The 21,758-nt window shown below is 37.1% G+C and overlaps 1 protein-coding gene across 12 annotated transcripts in view; it reads right to left on the bottom strand.

Moving 5' to 3' along the window:
* The window catches only part of CCDC171 (coiled-coil domain containing 171), a 310,942-nt gene that overhangs the window by 29,581 nt on the left and 259,603 nt on the right, over positions 1-21,758 (bottom strand). For all 12 annotated transcript variants that reach the window (XM_019815993.3, XM_045043841.1, XM_011288346.3 and 9 more), the window contains one exon: positions 14,354-14,506. In XM_019815993.3, the coding sequence (XP_019671552.2) occupies positions 14,354-14,506 (153 nt within the window). The remainder of the gene's footprint in view (positions 1-14,353; positions 14,507-21,758) is intronic.

Genomic DNA, 21,758 nt, shown 5'->3' with positions numbered 1-21,758 from the left:
TATTTCCTCACAGCAAATGAAACTGTCAGGAAAATTTAGGTGTAATAAAATTGGGTGGTTAAACCAACATGCTGGATTTGAAATAAAACTGAATTAAAGGAATTAAAATTAATTCTTATGTCAGTCAACCCTTTAAAAATACTATTCAAAACTTACTGTTTTTACAAACAGAACTTCCTTGTTCTTGATCAAGCGCAAAGCTAACTATCTCCTTAATGACCGCTCATGGCGCTGCAGTTGAAACAGCAGCGCATCGAACAACATTTTGCCTAAAAATGTGTTGCTTCTGGCGACTTTTCTGCCTAAATAAAAAGTTGTCAAGCAGGGTGACTTTAGTGGTACAGAGTTTTAAAATGGTGGATGCGGTCCAAGGTTAGCTAATAACGGCTGACATGGCCTGGAATCTTGAGGCCTAAATCAACATTGTTTTCACAGCTGTAATTAAGCCACCTAATCAGAAGCACATTTTGACGGGACAGTTTCTGCAAGCCAGACATTACAATTTCTTATGCCTGGAGCGCAGTGGCTCATGAGAGGTCCTCGTTTAATTTCAGGTTAAAAAGAAGGGGGGGGGGGCAGTAAAATAAAAAGACTATTTTTTTTAAGCACCATACAACGGTTGAAATGAAGCAGGCCTATGTGTTCATGCCTTGACCAGCCTCGCATCCCTCCCTCCCCTGGTTCTCTGCTGAGTCCCCCAACTCTCAAGTGGCAGCTGCACACAGTGAGATGAAGGGTCTCTGCCAAGATCAACAGATGAGCTGGTCTAAACTGGCTCTCTGTGTGTTCTGATTGTAAATTGTGCTGGTGATGATTACAGAACTCTAACACAGGATGTCGACTCTTAAAACTGTCCAGAGAAAATAATTTTTTTTTAAGCTCGGGAAAAAAATTTTTTGTAACTTTTTTTTTTTTGTGGCTTGGTGCATAGTGTTGTGTCTATAAATTTCATATGATTCAAATGAATTCACTCAAATTAAGCAACTGTGTTATTTAAAAAGGAGGAGGAGGAGGAGGGAGGCCGGGGCTTGGCTCATTGCAGGGCCCTTCATCGTGGGCTGTTTATATAACAGCGCTGTAGAGGGGGTTTCTCCACCCGCACAGCAGCCATGCGCTTCCCACCACCTGCCTGCTGAAGATACTCCTAAAATGATGGAAGTCTAGGATGTGATATTCACATCTTACCAAGTAACTGTTGATGCCTTTAAAAAGCTAAACTGCTAGCTGAAGCTGTTTTCTACAGTGTTGTTGCATTCTGCAACATTTAAACTTTCAACCCCAGAGGCCATTGTGAAACTATCAATATGAAGGCACTAGTCACTGGAGTCTGATTACATTTAGTTCTGCATTTTAATTACATATGGATTCTATTAACTAAACCTTTTGCCTTATAGGCAACATTTTAATCAAATTACTATAATTTTCAAATATGTTACAATAGTTTGACGAGTTAAAAGTTCACATTCCTAACATATTAAATATCAAAAAAACTTCACATGAAAAAAGGAAATACTCCTTACAAATACGCTAATACATTTGCAGATTACTTTGGGGACTTTTTGACTACCTCGTTACAAGTTATATTGTGAGATTTATATAACTGGTGTACATTTACAAATGGGTTATTGGTGCTGAATATAACCAAACTCAAGATATAATTATGTTATAAATTTAGAAACACACACTCATTTTATTGTTGTAAATTGAAGCAAGAACAAAATGAAACATAGTTAGAATCCAAATATTCAAAATCAGTATTTGTAACTTCGACTGAAGAATTTTAGAGCTGAGAGGGAATTGAGATTTCATCTAATTGAAATCCTTCGTTTTAAAACCAGGAAAACCCAAGACCAAGGAGACTGTATAATTTATTTTCCAAAGCTTTGTGAGGAGTTGGTGACAACGGTGGTTCTAGAACCCACATTTCCTCTGATTCCCTGTCATGCTACTTTCCAGCACAACCCACTGCCATTCTGTGTAAGCAACGATCTAGCTGCCTATCCATACCACCCAAAAATGAAAAGAAATATTTAAAAAGTATTGTTTTCAACATTTATTCATTTTTGGGGCGCCTGGGTGGCTCAGTCGGTTAAGCGTCCAACTTCAGCTCAGGTCGTGATCTCGCGGTCCGTGAGTTCCAGCCCCGCGTCGGGCTCTGGGCTGACGGCTCAGAGCCTGGAGCCTGTTTCAAATTCTGTGTCTCCCTCTCTCTGACCCTCCCTTGCTCGTGCTCTGTCTCTCTCTGTCTTTCAAAAATGAATAATTTTTTTTTAACGTTTATTTATTTTTGAGACAGAGAGAGACAGAGCACGAGCAGGGGAGGGGCAGAGCGAGAGGGAGACACAGAATCCGAAGCAGGCTCCAGGCTCTGAGTCGTCAGCACAGAGCCCGAGGCAGGGCTCAAACCCACGGACCGTGAGATCATGACCTGAGCTGACATCAGATGCTCAGCCGACTGAGCCACCCAGGCACCCCCCAAAATATTTTTTAATGTGGTAAACCACACACAACATAAAACTTACTGTTGTCATAATGTTAAAATGTACAATTCAGCGGCATCAGTATCTTCACAGTATTGTGTGGCCATCACCACTTCAGAACTTTTCCATCACCCCAAAAGGAAACCCCATTCCCTTTAAACATTCTCCATTCCTTCCACCCCCTTTCCATGTCAACCACCAATCTGCGCTCTGTCTCTATGAAGACAGAACATGCTTATTCTGGACATTTCGTATAAATGGAATCATATAATATGTGGCCTTTTGTGTCTGGCTTCTTTATTTAGGATAGTGTTTTCAAAGTATGTCCATGTTGTAACATGTATCAGTACTTCATTCCTTTTTATGGCTGAATAATAGTCTGTCGTCTGGTTATACCATATTTGTCTACCCATTCAACAACTGATGCACTGCTTCCATCTTTTGGCCTTTGTGAACAGGGCTGTTATGAACTTTCCTTATTTTCCTTTTTTTTTTTTTTTTTTTTGTCTTTTATGGTATTCTTTGTCAGTGGAAATGGTATCTCGTGGTCTTGATTTGCATTTCCCTACTGACTAATGATGTTGAGTATCTTTGCCTGCATTTGTTGGTAATTTGCATATCTTCTTTGGGGAAGTGTCTATTCCAGTCTTTTGCCCATTTTAAAAATTAGGTCATTTGCCCTTTTTTGTTGAGTTGTTGAGTTCCATACACTAGATCCCAACCAGATATACGATTATAACTATTTTCTCCCATTTTGTGGGGTGTTTTTTAATGCACAAAGGTTTTTAATTTTGATTAAGTCCTATTTGTCTATTTTTTCTTTTGTCAGTTATGCTTTTGGTATCATATCTAAAAATCTATTGCCAACTCCACAATCATAATTTATTTCTACGTCTTTTATTAAAAATCTTTAGCTTTTCTATTTAGCTCTTTGATCCATTTTGAGTTAATTTTCATTCATGGTATGAGGTAAGGGTTTAAGGAAATATATTTTTTAAAATAAGCTTTCTACTTCTGAAATAAATCTCTCACACTCATACTTTTTGCTAGACCAAGGCACATATCATTGCTATCATTGGTATATCATTGCTATCATTTATTGAGTACCCACCATGTAAGTAAAAGGCACTAAACTTGGTCAATTTATGTCTATGTGGGTAAATATATACTAGAAGGGGTCTCAAAAAAATCTGACAAAGTTTAAAATTATTTAAGTGGCATGCTGAAAAGAATGTTCTTGTTTGTTACAATTTGGAGTTTTTTGTTTGTTTTTGTTTGTGAATAGGAGAAGAAATGTACAATTTATATTAAAGTATTTACTTAAAACTATCATAGATATAATAATATATAAATTATACTATTCCTTCTCATGAAGTGTTGGCTAGAAAAGCATATGAAATATAGTATGATGAGAATTTCAGAAAATTTTGTGTGGGAAAAATTTGGGGGGAATTATGGTTTGTGCAAAGTATATGTTCCATAACAAGTATGTATTGAATAAATATCATTGAAGGAGTATTCTTCCAATTAATTTCAATTCAAATCAACCCACATTTATTAAAGTCAGATCATTATAATGAATTTTAAAAAATAAATAAGACATGACCTCACAGACTCACAGTACGGTAATATATACACAACTAATTGATTATATAAGTCAAAGTATTTAGACAGATAAATGCACTGATAAATGAGTATAACAAAGGGAACCTTTACTCCTGCCAACTGGGAGATGAACTGAAAACCAGATGGAGTCAGAATATACCTGGAATGTCAATGATAAAGAATTTTTACTTCACCATAAAAGTTCAGAGCCAAAATATGTTTTGAGGCAAGATGTGGTCTGCTCATATTTGTGTGTTAGAAAGGTAACTCTGGCGGTACCTAGGGGGCTCAGTTGGTTAAGCGTCTGACCCTTGGTTTTGGCTCAAGTCATGGTCTTATGGCACATGGGTCCGAGCCCTGCATCGGGCTCCATGCTGATAGTGCAGAGCCTGCTTGGGATTCTCTCTCTCTCCTGTTGTCTTTGCCCCTCCCCTACTCATTCATGCACTCTCTCTCTCTCTCAAAATAAATAAATAAACTGAAAGGAAGAAAGAGAAAGAAAGAAAGAAAGAAAGAAAGAAAGAAAGAAAGAAAGAAAGAAAGAAAGAAAGAAAGGAAGGAAGAAGGAAGGAAGGAAGGAAGGAAGGAAGGAAGGAAGGAAAGAAAAAAAGAGAGAGAAAACTCTCACACTAATGTGGCAGACAAGATGGAAGGGGGAAACTACATTTGGGGAAACCCATTGGAAAACCATTGAAATAACTCAAGGAAAAGTTATTGTGATCACAACAGTAGAAAGGTGAGAATGGATCTAGGGGATCTGGGGTGATAGAAACAGTGAGACTTAGCAAATGAGTAAATATTGGTGGTAGATGGAAAGTGGGGCAAAGGTTAAGGCTTCTGCCTTGGCCTGCAAGGTGGATAGTTATGCCAGGGATAAGGAATGTAGGGAATGGAGAATTTGGGAAAATGGGGAGTACTAAAGTTGAAGAAATGTTAAGTTTGGGACCTCAGTGAGTTTGTGGTGTTTGCAGAAAATTGAAGCAGAAATGCCTGAAAATCTAACAGGCAACTGAAGCCCTTCAAAGAACCCAACTTAGTAAGAAAGATAAAATTGTAAGAGAGATACCCGTAAGCATAGTCACATGCTGCTATTCTTTGAACAACCAGTATAAAAAATTAGAGCATTAGATTGTCAAATTAGCATTTATATTTTCTACAACTTTATTACTGATTGATGACAATGACCAGAATTTGAAATGTTCATTCATTTTTTTTAAGTTTATTTATTTATTTTGATAGAATGTGTGAAGGAGGAGCATAAAGAGGGAGAGAGAGAGAATCCCAAGCAGGCTCTGCACTCTCAGCGCAGAGCCCGATGTGGGGCTCGAACTCACCAACCATGAGATCATGACCTGAGCCAAAACCAAGAGTCGGACACTTAACCAACTGAGCCACCCAGGAGCCCCCGAAATATTCATTCTTGCCACTCCTTGCTCCACCCTTGCAGTATTTCATTACTGAAGAATAGAACTATATAAATATGTTATACTTATTATATATATCTTGTATATTTATACTTACATATAAAATCGAATATATCTAATATAAAATGTTTACATATTATTCTAGACATATAAATTATATATTTATATAATTAAGCATATTATATTTATATATTAATATACATATAAAATTTAGAATATCATGCCCCTATAGCCACTATCCAGGTATCATTCATCATGAAAGTGGCCGTCTTAAAGTACATGATACAAAAACTAAAAGACTAGAAAGGAGGTGTGCGGCCAACAGAATATGCATTATTCCCTTCAGGCCCCTATTCACTATACCAAACAAAGCTTGAGCTTCTGGAATATGAGAAACCTTTAAAAGTTTGGAAATGTGTGTCAAGGATCAAAGGAAAATGCCTGCATGCTGACTGGGCTGTCCTACCTTTCATATTTTATGTTTCCCTTATTTAGCTCTGTTAGTCTCCAGGGGCTGGAGGCGGAGCTCGTGATAAAAATACAGGAGAATTTAATGAGCATCTAACTAAGCAGTATTTAGCAAAAGGGTAAAATGAGTGTTGTTACAGCATCAAATGTCAGGGACTTTTAAGAACTAGAAAAAAAAATGAAATTCGGAGTTGGGAAAAGTAAATACATAAAGCAGAGGGAGTAGATGTTTGCAGTTCAGCTGTCGGAGACGCCTCAGAGAGCCCAGACAGCTGAGAACCTCACTTATAACCACACTGATCTGGCCCCTCCTCCGTTTCATCCCTCCCAGCTCGCCATCTCATTTGCTCTGCTCCAGTCACACAGACAGCCTTCCAGTCCTTGAGTACCCCATATTTTCCCGTCAACTACTAATTTTTTAATTTAAGTTTTTTTTATTTTAATTCCAGTGTAGTTAACATACAGTGTTACATTAGTTTCAGGTTTACAATATAGGGATTCAACACTTCCATACATCACTCGGTGCTCATCGTAAGTGTACTCTTAATCCCCTTCACCTATTTCACCCATCCCCTCACTTACCTCCCCCTGGTGACTATCAGTTTGTTCTCTAGAGTTAGGAGTCTATTCTGTCTCTATTTGTCCCTTTTTTGCCTTTGATTGGCTGGTTTGTTTCTTAAATTCCACATATGAGTGAAATCATAAGGTATTTATCTTTCTCTAGATCCATCCATGTTGTTGCAAATGATAAGATCTCATTCTTTTTATGGCTGAGTAATATTCCATTGTGTGTGTACACACAAACTATATTCTTTATCCATTCATCTATCCACTTGGACTGCTTCCACAACTTGGCTATTGTAAATAATGCTGCAATAAACATAGGGGTGTACATATCTTTTTGAATTAGTGTTTTTGTACTCTTTGGGTGAATGTCCAGTAGTGTAATTAATTACTAGATCATAGCATAGTTCTATTTCTAATTTTTTGAGCCACTGTTTTCTTTCCACAGTGGCTGCACCAGTTTGCACTCCCACCAAGAGTGCATGAGGGTTCCTTTTTCTCCACATCTCTGCCAACGCTTGTTTCTTGTGTTTTTGATCGTAACCATTGATTGTAGCCATTCTGACACATGTGAGGTAACTGCCTACTTAGTCTTCATGTTTTTCAACTAAGGTTTCAATTCCTCAAGTGGGTCATCCCAAGCCTGCATCAGGTTCCCAGGTTCTGCGTTCTCATAGCCCTCTATGATTCGACTTCAACATCATTCTTTTTTAATTATTTGTCTCACAGTGTATTTTCCACTACACCTGAAGTGCCGTAACAGTAGAGATTTGTCTTGGGCCACACTTCATTCTCATAGGAAAAAGCACCGGACAAGAAATCAGAGGCCTTGGGTTCTAATCTGTTGGGTTCTAATTAAAAACCTGGCAGCGAGACTTCAGAATCTGTACTTTACTGCACTGCATAGCCTTTCCCAACAAATTAAGTTATGGCTTATGGCTCACTTAAAAATTTTTTTTGTCTTGAATGGTTAAAAATCTCAATAATAAACATCTTGAGTCAACTGTGATAAAGTACTTGAAAGTTCATGAAAGCAACTTAACTCAAGTAAGTTACTTAAAGTGTCTGTTTCTCGATCCACATGACACTAATACTGACAAATAATCCTTCCTTCCTCTCTCAAGAAAATGTAACAGAAACAAATGTGACAAACTATTACTTGAAAACTTAAGAGAAAGGGGATTCTTGTTTTTTATTTTCATCTTACCTGAACCAAAATATCCAAATCTTTCATCTTTATTAACAATACGGTACTTCTTGACAACTATCAAATCTGACATAATCTGAACAATATGCAAAGATCTCTTCCCTGGGAAGATACTAACTGGAAGGCTCCCCTGATGTGTAATTTGTTATTTTCTCATAAATAAAGTACTATAGAATTGAAAACATACTGCTTAAACATACAGGGGAAATGAGGCAAATCAATACTCTAGCTTGCAGCACTGTAACTCACAGCAAAGTATTCGGGTTTGGCATTTTGTGTTTCACAGACTGCAATATCGTGCATTTCTCCCCGGCCATGGGTCTGCCGGCCTCCAAACACCCACAAGTAATTGGTTCTGACTGTTACACCGTTCTCTGCTGGGCTGTCTGTGGCTCAAAAGCTCTTCACTTGAAGCCCTTTCTGGTTACTATTACTCAAGATAAAAGCTCTAGAACAGCCCTAAGTTAATGGGTCAAGGACCAACACACTGAAAATGTTAAAGTACTGGCAAATGCACAATTGAGGAGAACTTTTCGATGCACTCCAGCATTATTATTATTATCTATCTGTGGAGCAGAAAAATGACAATAGCGCCTTAAGAGGGATGAAGTTTTTATTTTTTTTTATTTATTTTTCTTTTTAAATTTTTTTTTAACACTTATTTATTTTTGAGACAGAGACAGCATGAACACGGGAGGGGCAGAGAGAGAGGGAGACACAGAATCTGAAACAGGCTCCAGGCTCTGAGCGGTCAGCACAGAGCCCAACGCGGGGCTCGAACTCACGGACCATGAGATCATGACCTGAGCTGAAGTCAGCCGCTTAACCGACTGAGCCACCCAGGCGCTCCAGGGATAAAGTTTTTAAAGATGACTATTCATGTCTACAATATGATCAATCTCTTTCTATGCATTACAACACCAGGATATAGTAAGTTTTTTATTCATAATGAATATTTATTTTTCATTCTTAGTGAAATGGCTGGAAAAGATGGTTAGTGAACATATACTGACTTCCCTCAGTTCATTAAATAAGTGATAACAATGACAACTATCATTAACATTGTACTTAGTATGAGCTAAAAGCACTGACTTATAAGGGTTGTTTTAGGTCTTTGCCTATGCATCAAAAGATTTCTTCATGGTTACATATATTTTTTAAAGCTATGTGTATAGCTTAGCTGTGGGAAATATATGTAACTATCTGAAAATGTTCTTTATTTATTAAATAAAATTTATGGTGAAAAGAAATTTATTAAAGCACCTGCTAATATGCCAGACAGTATCTTTAATCCTCAGACCAACCCTACAATGTACGCAACTTTATCTACACGTTACAAATACAGAAACTGATGCTTAGAGTATTGTATGGATAATAAACAATTTATTATATGGATAAATAAATACATTGTATGGATAAAAAATAACACTGCACATTCGGGCCTGCTTGACTCTAAAGCCTTAGATGAGGGCCTGTGGGTAGGAGGCGATGGTAGGTTGGGTGGGTGTCAAAGGTCAAGACATCCAGTTCATCTGAGAACCCGGTAATGGGTTTTGAGAATGGCCTAAATAACAAGTTATTAGAAAGACCAAATAAGAACATCAATAGCAAAATGGTCAGAGGCAGAATCAAATCAGATTATAGAGTAAAAGGCGAGGATTGGATGGTGCAAGAATGGACTGGAAATATATGAAGGCGGGGTTTGGAGTGACAGTTGCAAGCAGTCTTGGGTTCCAATGGGTACAGGCTGTTCGGGTGGGGTGGCTGCCTTTACTTGAGAAGGGGAATGGAGCTAAAGCAACAACACATTTTCTATTATACAAAAAAAACAAACAAACAAACAACTTATTATACAATTTAATTCATTAAACATTTGTATTATCCATAAGGCCTATTCCTCAAATCAAAATAAAATATAAATTTTTATTGCTCTGCCCCTTAACAAGGTGTCAAATTGCTACACATTCTTCAAAAGCTCCTACAAGCATCTCATCTTTTAATGGCAACGTTAGGAAGAATGGACACCACTTTCATCTGTGCTCCAAAGACTTTACACATGCCTATTTTTGTGATTTGCTTCTCTGTTTGTTTCCCTTGTTAGAAGAGGAACACATAAGAGCAGAGATCATGTCTTATCGCATCTGTCTCCATAAAACAAGTAAAGTGGTAAACAAAACCCCCAAATACCTGTAATTATATTAAATGTATGTGGTCTAATCATCCAATTAAAAGACAGAGATTGTCAAATCGATAGACAAAACCAAACCAAACTATATTTTTTTATAAGAAACCCACTACAAATATAAACACAGGTTAAAAGAATGGAAAAAATATATCATGCAAACACTAGTCAAAAAATATCTAGAGTGTGAAAAGTTGAAAACTGAAATTATAAAAATGAACAGTATGGTGAATGTGGTCAAAACCAAAGTCTATATTCATTCAAGAAGATATTGAAACATGATTAATTCACTCCCATATTAAGGCAAAACTCCCTGAATGCTCTCTGAATATTCCATTCCTATGTCTCCCACTCAACAGCTAAATCCTTGAGATAGTTTTTAAATTCAGTGGTTTGTTTTGTTTTCTTTTCTTTTCTTTTTTCGTCAACTCCCACTTAACTTTCCATCTCTTACTGAAAGAGCCTTTGCTAAGGATCCCAAGGGCCTCCATGCATTAAATCCAAAGGCCATTTTCAGTCCTCACTTTACTTGATCTTGGGCAACATGTGACACTATTGATATGTCACCCTTGTTAAAACACTCTATTCTCATGGCATCACATTTTTTGGTTTTCATTTGATCTCTTTGCCTATTCCTTCACAGCCTCCTTTCCAACCTTATCTTCTTCTTCTTCTCAAGCATTGTATGTTGGAGTTTTTTTTTTTTTTTAATTTTTTTTTTCAACGTTTATTTATTTTGGGGACAGAGAGAGACAGAGCATGAACTGGGGAGGGGCAGAGAGAGAGGGAGACACAGAATCGGAAACAGGCTCCAGGCTCTGAGCCATCAGCCCAGAGCCTGACGCGGGGCTCGAACTCCCGGACCGGGAGATCGTGACCTGGCTGGAGTCGGACGCTTAACCGACTGTGCCACCCAGGCGCCCCTGTATGTTGGAGTTTTTCAAGCTTTAGTCTTAGGCCTTTTTTTCCTCTTACTCTAAAACTTTCCCAACATAGTCTCATTCTTGCTAACAGCTTCAAGTCCTATCTATATGACAATGACCTAAAATGTGCATCTCTAGGTTGGCATTTTGCTCGAATTCCCTATCAAGCCACCTTTTTTTGGTATTTCCAGTTGGATGTCTCAAACATACCTCAAACTCAATATACTCAAAATTGAACTCACAATATTCTCTCCTATTCCATTGTTTCTCTCAGTAAATAAGGTCATTGATCCATTTCCAAAAGGGAAGAATCCAGGAATTATCTCGCATACCCCTTTCTCTTGTTCTTCACATCCAATTGTTTCTTCATGTTACAGCCAAAATCATCTTTTTAAAAAACCAAACTGAGAATGTCACTCCTTCTTTAAAGTTTCCAATGACTTTCCCTTTACTCTTAAAACAAGGGCAACAGAGTCTGACCTCTGTCCTTCTCTCTAGACCACCATTCTTATCTCACTCAAGCCACTCTTTCCTTTGCTCTCTTTATTCCAGCCACACTGGTATTTCTCAACTTAGCCACACAATTTGCTGAAAATTTTGCTTCTCTACTTAGCCACACAATTTGCAATTGACAAAATTGAAATTAAATCCACATTTATTGACTTCTATGGCACACATTATTGATTCCTAATTCCCTTGTCCCTCGACTCATAGCTAAGAGTGTCCACACGACCCATTTCCAGACAATGGGATATAAGTGGAAATATGTTCAGAGCTTCCTTGGAAAACCTATTCTTTTTAAAAAATATAAATACTTGAATATATTTTTAGATATTTAATGAACTATTATCTATTAAATTTCTATTAAAATTTACCAGTATTTAAATAAATTTATATGAAATACAAATATTTAAATTGTTTTTAAGGGAAAAGCCTTCCAAGGCCTTTGTCAAACAGATATTTTTGAGCCACCCCATCCTTCTGACTTGGGTGTGATCGTAAATCCGAGATCTGGCTGCTGTCTTACGACAATAAGGGAACAGCAGAGAAATCACAGAGAAGTTGGACCACTATCAGCCACAGGACAACAGACACCTACTTCTAGACTTCTTGCTATGTGTGGGAGAAAAGAACACAAAGAACCTGGATTTTCTTAAGTCATGTTGGTCAGGTTTTCTGTTATTTACACTTGATTGTATTCCTAACGGATATAATTCCAAAACCCATGCTCCTATCTACCAAACTGTACCACCTGTCATCTATGAAATACAGAGACTGAGGCTCTTCTCCTCAGAGAGTTCTTAAGGAGTTCAAGTGTGAAAAAGCATACACAAATATATTAAAAAAATAAAATTATTATGCCAATTTATTACTGTTTCAAAAATAGTCATTTTCAAATAAGGAAAGAGACCTGAGAGTAAAGATCCTATAGAGATACAGGATCGGGCAGCGTTCTCCTAGAAAGACACATTGTCACAGCCTGGGAGATTTTTCACATTACACATGTCCCCTTTTGAGAATCGTTGCTAGGGTGAACCACCTCTTACAAATAAGATGGTGAGCATCTCCTTACAGATGTGTTCAGAAGGTGAAAAGGCGGAGGAGTTGAGTTTTATGATGGTAGTGAGGCACACTTTCATTAACGCATTAGTAGAACAATAATTGATAAAAAAATTTTTTTGAATCCATGGGGAAACAATCCTACCTTATCAAGTTTGGCCTTTCTTAAAATAAAAGTAATTACTTTTACATGGATAGCAGTAACAAACAATAAATAATTGTATGACCCAACAAAGCTGACATAACTAAACAGTATAATGAAATACTAACCAATGGGACCAGAGAGCTCACAGGAAGAAATGTGAATAGGTTTCAGAGAAAGGCTAAAATAAATTTAAAATACTCAATTTTTTAAATAAGTTTCCTCTTTAATTTCTCTTGGTGGAGATCAAATTTACTACCCCCTCATTAAGAAATTAACAAAGTCATTTTGAAAAACTGAACTTGGGGCACCTGGATGGCTCAGTTGGTGAAGCACCTGACTCTTGGTTTCGGCTCAGGTCATGATCTCACAGTTTGTAGGTTCGAGCCCCACGTTGGGCTCCACACTGTCAGAGCCAAGCCTATTTGGGATTCTCTCTCCTCCCTCTCTCTCTGCCCCTCCCCTGCTTGTGTTTTCTCTCTAAATAAATAAATAAATAAATAAATAAATAAATAAATAAGTAAACTTTAAAAATAAATAAATACAAACTAAACTCAACATCTCAGGTCCCAAATAATTGGTTTGTTCATTTGTTGGATGAAGTGCCAGTATTTTCACTCAATGAGCATCAGTTAAACACCTACTATGGGCCAAACTGTTCTTGCCTCTAGAGCGAAGAGGAAATAGCAGTGAAGAAATGCCCCAAATCGCTTGTCTCTATGGAACTTATATTCTATGAGGGTAAGGAACAGACAATAAGCAAATAAATAAAATGAGGTTTATGTCAATCAATAATAAGTGCTACAGTGAAATAAAACAAGGAAGATGAAAGGTACGTAGGCAATATGGGGCGAGAATGAGACAGAGGTTGGGGCTAGGGGAAGGCTGGTAGCTGCAATTTTCAATACTATGGTCATTTCATGGGACGCGAGCACCTGAGCTAAGATCTGACGGAGCTGAAGAACTAACCCACAGCCACGCAGCTATTTGCTTTCATGCTAACTCTTTTTCTGTTGAATACACCATTGAAAAGGGTCAATCGCTAAATGGCAAAATGATACCATTTTTTTCCCTACAAGTCACCCTGATCCATTACAATCAAACGGAAAGAGGAAAAAAGACATTCCAATGATTGGTAATCTTCTGAATCTCACTGTTGATACATCTGACTTTGGAGAAAAAAGTTTAAGTGCTTATTTTATTCCCTTATTCACTGTTTGATACTCCCCAAACACATATTTCAAATGTAGAACATTTTGTTTAGTCTTAAATGAGCCCAAATTTCATCCTGGGCTAAAATTTGAAGACATAAAATGGCTGCTGAAACTGAATTTTAATCATGTAGCTGAATCACAACATGCATCTTTAGCTAGGCATGTATTATGGATAAGTCTAGTTTTCTACAGAGAATCATCACATGTTCTAATTACCATTTTGGTTATACGCATAATTAATAATATTCTGTCTTAATGGGACACACTGAATCTTCAGACAGTTGCAAGCTTTAACTATGCATACTGCCAAATCCAACTGTCAGCTGCCCTGCCAAACACAAAGGAATCTTGATGTCGTGTTTTAGCATTGATAACAGTATGCATATCTTTATACATGATACAATGGAAAAATTAATTGCCTTTCTTTCCTCAAAATTTTCTCCACACTAATAATTTTACATTGCTTGATTGATCATTTGCGCTAAATTATATACATTGGTGAGTGATCTTATGAGCCATAAAAACATGAATGTAATGTGACCCAAGACACAGAGAAAAAATTTAAAAAACATCGCAGGACTTACTGATTGTAAACTTTCATTTTCCCGTAAACAAGCTGTGTGAAGTTCTGATTTCAACGTTGCAATGTGACTTCGATGAGATGTCATTTCCTTCTCTAATGTAGCAATTCTAGTGCTTGCAAGCTGGTAGACATCCATGAAACTTTTAATCATAGCCTTAAGAAATAAATATAATGTCACAGACAATTCAAATAAAGCTGTCCCCAAAGAAGAATTTCCATAATTTGAAAGCAAAGTCATTAAAATTTTAAAATAAACAACTTTTCATCTTTCTTTAAAATAAGAAAGCTAAACTTCACATTTTATATTGAGAACAGTGACTATTTTAAGAAAGTTTGGGAGAAAAATAATTGAGATTTATTTTCCAGAGTATATATTCAAATAAGATGTACTTTGATCTATTGTGCTTAAAATTTAGAATGCAATTTTTAAAGATGGCACACTTATTTGCTCTGTAAAGTTAAATTCAAGTTGTAATTTGACCTAAATTTCAATCTTAAGACACACGATAGATGGATATATAAGCAACATATTTTAAAATGAGCTGAGTTACTAAAATTTTCAATCCACCTAAAAAAAAACAAAACTTTTGAAACAAAAGGAGCTGAAATAATCCCGTAATTGGATAAGAGCAAATAATGTGATTCTTATATTGTACAAAAAGTATAATTTTTTCATTCATATAATAGAAGATTGCTCTTACACTATGTATAATAAAATAAATAACATAAGCAAGTGTGTATAAGTTTTTCTCCCCGCTAAATAAATTCTATTTGGGGGACTGTTAGACCTCTGTATTACATTTTATTCATATTTTATAAGCTTTTTCTTCTAAAGCAACTAGTAGTGAATTTTGAGTCCAAGAATACTATCACACCTTTTTTCAAAAAAGTCTTTTAAAATACTTCAAATATAGCAAAAATCAAATATTTCAAAGACATATTCAGATACAACGTTATACTATTTACAAGAAAAAAAGGTGTTCTAACCACAGCTACATATTAGTAAAATGGTAAGACAGTCTGAGCATTTCCAAATTGTATTCAATCTGAAGGGTCTGATTTGGAAAAGCTTTGAGAAACGAGATATTTGAGCAATTCCAAACGCACATGAAATAATAATTTGGTGAACAAAAAGTAAGCAGCAATGTATACAATGTCTAAGAAACAGAAGTACACTAGCCATTTGTAGGTAATAGTGAGAAAATTCATACCTTTTTGCCTAATAAATTCCTATTTGCCCTAAAACATTAAGCTCAGACACCATCTTTTTCAAGAAGTCTTTTTTGAACCCAAAGGCACTGTTAATTTTTACTCTGGCCCTGTGTGGGCCCCTCATGCTTGCTTTTACTATAACGTTTATTGCTTTAGCAGAAATATATTAGTTTACGTGTTTATCTTTACTAGACCGAGGAGCTCCTAAAGCCAGACACTATGCCGAATCTCTGTATCACCATGGATGTTAGTGGCCCACGGTGAGCGCTTGTTTGAATGAACGAATGAGTGAATGAATGAATGAAGGTAAAACTGGAAAATATAAAAAAAAACCACAAGTTGAAGCCATATGTTGGCACAGAATGCCTTATAGGAAAGGATGAAGATATTTGGGGAAATACAATCTTAACACTCTAATGTATAAATTATTAACCATACTTTGTTTAAATCCAAAAAAGAAGTGAAAGCATGGCTGTAGGCACAAAAGGATAGGATACACAAAAGAGAATTCTATTACCCAACACTAAATAAGCCTGGTGGTATGACTTCATGTTTGGGAACATCTCTACCTTACTTTGAGTTATTTCAAGGTGTGCTTATAGCTAATACTAACACAAAATATTCCCCTGGGATTCAAAAGTATGTAAAATTCAGAAACTATAAAACCATATCTTCTTCTTCCAATGCCAAGTCTCTCTCCACTCTTATAAATTCACTTATCTCCACCATTGAGATAGTGGAACCAAAAATCACAAGTCCTCTCTTTGTCTGGTCATCACTCTGCTACTTACTTAGCTTTACACTGCTGGGCAATGTTACGTCATCTCTCTGAACTTCCATTTTATCCCTCCATGAAATAGAAAGAAGGGTCATTTTCTTGCCTACTACCAACCTGTTGTACGGCTCAGATAATGAAAAATCTACGATAAAGTCATTCTCTCAATCCTTCAACTACATTGCAGCTATATAAGAAAGCCCTCTAAAAATGGTAAACTACTGAATTTCATTGAGTATTACCATTGCTCTATTTTTATTTTTGATGTTTATTTATTTTTGAGAGAGGGAGAGACAGAGTGTGAGGGGGGGGAGGAGCAAAGAGAGACAGAGACACAGAATGCGAAGTAGGCTCCAGGCTCCCAGCTGTCAGCACAGAGCCCTGGGCCAAGGCTTGAACTCACGAACCATGAGATCATGACCTGAGCCGAAGTTGGACACTTAACCACCTGAGCCACCCAGGCGCCCTGTTCCGTTTTTAAATTCTCCACTAAGATATTAATGAGACAACCTGTGATAGGTGGTTTGTATACATATGTTCTTATTATATAAGGATCTAAAATGTATAAAAGGCATAAAAAGATATGTAGGTGCTTAATAAATAAAAAAAGTACTTTTCTATCAGTAATAGGCTCCTGGATTATGATTTCGCTGTATGTCACAGTGGAACTGGCCTCTAACATTTAAGAATAAAAAAGCTCAACATTTAAAAAGTTATCCTATTTCCTAAATTTGGAGAAACATATTTCATGAATTCTCATGTACATGATACCCTTAAAGGAATACATAGTATAAATTATATTCCTTCAAACCTTTTTTTAAAAAAAATAAAAGACTTTTTGAGAAGTTACATCTGAATTTTTATATGGTGGACGAAACAAAAGTCATAATTATTTTGGCTCCTTCCTTGATCTACTTTTTTTTTTTAATTTTTTTTTAACATTTATTTATTTTTGATACAGAGAGACAGAGCATGAACAGGGGAGGGTCAGAGAGAAGGAAACACAGAATCTGAAACGGCTCCAGGCTCTGAGCTGTCAGCACAGAGCCCGACGCGGGGCTTGAACTCACGGACCGTGAGATCATAACCTGAGCCGAAGTCGGCCGCTTAACTGACTGAGCCACCCAGGCGCCCTCTTGATCTACTTTTAGTAACTAAATTCTAATATTCAGTGCAGTATTAAGAGAAATCATATATTACTTCTTTAGAACACTAAAAAGAATATAGAAATAAACTGTTTTTGCATAGGGTTTAGAACATTAAACATTTTAAATCTTTTATTTATTTACTTTTTTAATTTTAGACAGAGGATACAAGCCGGGGAGAGGGGCAGAAGGAGAGAGAGAGAATTTCTCTTTTAATGTTTATTTATTTTGAGAGAGAGAGGGAGAGAGCACACGCGTGAGCAGGGGAGTGGCAGAGAGAGGGGGAGAGGGAGAATTCCAAGCAGGCTCTGAGCTGTCAGCACGGAGCCAGATGTGGGGCTTGGTCCCACAAACCATGAGATCATGACCTGAGCCGAAATCAAGAGTTGGATGCTCAACAGACTCAGCCACCAAGGCGCCCCTAAGATCTTTTAAAGCAGCATTTTGTTTGAGAGATGAAAGCAGGGTTGTTTTTACAACACCTATCTATGATGTCTTTTCAGAGACATCTGAAAAGGAACAGTGATAAATACAACATGTTTCATGGTACAGATAGGTTTAAAAACGACCCCACCTTTCTAAAATGAAAACCTCCTTCAGAACTGAAAGGTATGGTGGGGGTCAGGGGTCAGTGACATTGCAGTTATTGAAAGAAGCACCAGATCTTTTGAAGAATAAAGAATGTTAACTTTCAATATTAAAAAGTGATTCAAACTGTGTAATAAAGGATTCCAGCGAAAATCCATCTCTTTAATACAAAGAAAGGCATCAAGTTGGTAGAATAAGTGGAAATGACAGTCTGGATCAACTGAGGGGGGTGGGGGAGGAAGGAGCGAGCATCTGATGACTTCTGCATCAATCTCCCAAAGTCTAAGCTTTCACAACACACCTCTCGCCCGTATTAAAACATCACACCGTTCTACATTAGCAAACAACGACAGCACAGCACGGTACCGCATATAGCGTGCCCAGCGCTGGAGAATGTATTCCGTGTCATCTTGGGCCCTGGGGATTTGGACCACGTATCTCAGTGGGGCTTATCTAGTTACACGAGAAACAGAACAAAAGACAGTTTCTGGACCAGAATAGCCTTTTGTTTCAGAGATCATCTAGAGTGTTTATAATCAACATAACAAGATGAGAGAATCCAAACAAAATTCCACCTCCTGTCCATTTTAAGGAAAAGTACAAGTGTTTTACTGTGCAAAAAAATTCTGAGCTACAAATAGGTGACTGTCACTTGAGCATGAGGATAATATTTATATAACTCGTTATGTATGTATTATGTAATTTAGACCGACTTCAAAATTGAATTTCAGGGGAAATGGGATCCTTGGGAACCTGATGTCAGGAGGAGAAATTAGTGGAAAATGTCCTAAGACCTAGATGCCAAAATAGTAAATCTTTTACTTGTATTTTTGAGTAATTGGGAGGCAAAAACCTCAGCTATTTCACTTTAAATATACCTATAGATATACTTCATTTCTATATACTATATAAATATGCCATGTAAAATACCAAATATGTGAAATATAAAAAGTCCCCATAAAATGGGGATAATAATTCCTTTTTTTTTTTTTTGAGAGAGAGAGAGAGAGAGAGAGAGCAGGGGGAGAACAGTGGGAGAGAAGCATAGGGAGAGAGAGAGCAAGAGAGAGAGAGCAAGAGAGAATCTTAAGCAGAGCTTGATCCCACGACCCTGGGATCATGACCTGAGCCGAAATCAAGAGTCAGACACTCAACCGACTGAGCCACACACGTGCCCCACTAATTCCTACCTCATAAAGATTTTGTGAGGATTAAATGAGTATTAAGACCTGAAAAGACCTTACCTATCTGAAACATAGGAAACACTCAGGTAAACGTTAGCTGTCATAAAGACAATGACATCAAATTAGGAAAAATATTTTTTAGCTCATAAAACAAAGATTCAATATTTCTGAGGGGTATGATTAGACATGATGTAAACATTTTAAGTATTAGGTATTCCACACATATGGAATATATTAAAGTCCTTCCAAACATAAAGAATTTAATTTAATTTTTTTTTTTTTTGAGAGAGAGAGCATGCGTGTGTGTGAGCATGAGCAAGGAAAGGGCAGAGGGAGAGAGAATCCTAAGCAGGCTCCACACTCCATGCAGAGCCCCACATGGGACTCAGTCTCATAACTGTGAGATCATAACCGGAGCCAAAATCAAGAGTCAGACGCTTAACCAACCGAGCCACCCAGGCGCCCCTCAAGTGCAAAGAATTTCAGAGGCCAATGAATATTTACTTCCTAACAACAAAACTTCCCACTGATAATAAAACAGTTCCTATTTATAATGTTATTCTTATAAGTTTTTCTTTAAATTCCAGTTAGTTAACACACAGTGTAATATTAGTTTCAAGGGTACGATATAGTGATTCAACACTTGCATACATCACCCAGTGCTCACCCCAAGTGCCCTCCTTAATCACCCATTTAGCCCATTCCTCCACCCACCTCCCCTCCAGCAACCCTCAGTTTGTTCTCTATATTTAAGAGTCTCTTACGGTTTGCCTCCTCTCTGTTTGTATCTTACTTTATTTTTCCTTCCCTTTCCCTGTGTTCATCTGTTTTGTTTTTTAAATTCAACATATGAGTGAAATCATATATTTGTCTTTCTCTGATTGACTTATGTCATTTAGCATAGTACACTCTAGTTCCACCTACGTTGTTACAAATGGCAAGATCTCATTTGTGTGTGTGTGTGGCTGAGTAATATCCCATTGTATATATACCACATCTTCTTTATCCACTCATCAGTTGATGGACATTAGAGTTCTTTCCATAATTTGGCTATTGTTGATAGCGCTGCTATAAACATTGAGGTGCAGGTGCCCCTTCGAATCAGCATTTTTGTATCCTTTGGATAAATACCTAGTAGTGCAATTGCCGGGTGTAGGGTAGTCCTATTTTTAACTTTTGGAGGAAACTCCATACTGTTTTTCAGAGTAGCTGCACCAGTTTGCATCCCCAGCGACAGTGGGATGGGATGGGGTTATTATTTTATTTTATTTTATTTTTTGAATTTTATTTTTTTTATTTTTTTTCAATATATGAAGTTTATTGTCAAATTAGTTTCCATACAACACCCAGTGCTCATCCCAAAAGATGCCCTCTTCAATACCCATCACCTCCCCTCCCCTCCCTCCCACCCCCCATCAACCCTCAGTTTGTTCTCAGTTTTTCAGAGTCTCTTATGCTTTGGCTCTCTCCCACTCTAACCTCTTTTTTTTTTCCTTCCCCTCCTCCATGGGTTTCTGTTAAGTTTCTCAGGATCCACATAAGAGTGAAACCATATGGTATCTGTCTTTCTCTGTATGGCTTATTTCACTTAGCATCACACTCTCCAGTTCCATCCACGTTGCTACAAAGGGCCATATTTCATTCTTTCTCATTGCCACGTAGTACTCCATTGTGTATATAAACCACCATTTCTTTATCCATTCATCAGTTGATGGACATTTAGGCTCTTTTCATAATTTGGCTATTGTTGAGAGTGCTGCTATAAACATTGGGGTACAAGTGCCCCTATGCATCAGTACTCCTGTCTGGGATGGGTTTTTTAAATAATTTTCTAAATAGAATGCTTTTGACAGCCACTTGCCATCAAAGAGAAGGACTACAGATTTGGAATCCTTCTCTTTTTGTGAAAGAAAATACTATAATTCAGACTAAGTTCAAGAGTACTTTGAAGCACTTCATCACAAGAAAAACAGCGACCTATTATATAGGAGATTTTAAAGACTACTTTTTAACTCATTGTACACTATTGTAAAATTTACTCTCTGTAAAATAATTTAATCCATAAACTCACTTAACCAGACAGGGTACATAACAGTTCATGCTGAAACACAAAAGAAGTAAAGAAACAAGCAAGGATGCCACTCTCAGCCCCTCTTCATGGTGAAATCCTTCCACCTTCCTTTAACACACCTTATGGGAACATTAATGTCTAAAAAATTGGACCAAGTGATATGCCAGTCCATTTCAAAGAATAACAATTGTATTTCTTACGTTACAGAAAAAAAGGGAGCATCCTTTGTCTTGCCTACCCACCGGGATGTACCTGATCTCCAAAGTGAGTTAGAATGGAAAAAAAAAAGAACTTCTAAATATAGCTTGTATTTTCGACTACATTTAGTTCTTTTAATGGACTTTATTTCTTAGAGTAGTTTTCAGTTCACAGAAAAATTCGGGAGAAAGTACAGAGTTCCCGTACACACCCAAACCTCCCAACTATCAACA

Source organism: Felis catus, chromosome D4, assembly GCF_018350175.1.
Source record: "Felis catus isolate Fca126 chromosome D4, F.catus_Fca126_mat1.0, whole genome shotgun sequence".
In the NCBI taxonomy this organism is placed as follows: Eukaryota; Metazoa; Chordata; class Mammalia; order Carnivora; family Felidae; genus Felis; species Felis catus.
Note: the sequence above shows the minus strand (reverse complement) of the source record. Positions and strands in the feature narration are given on the sequence as shown.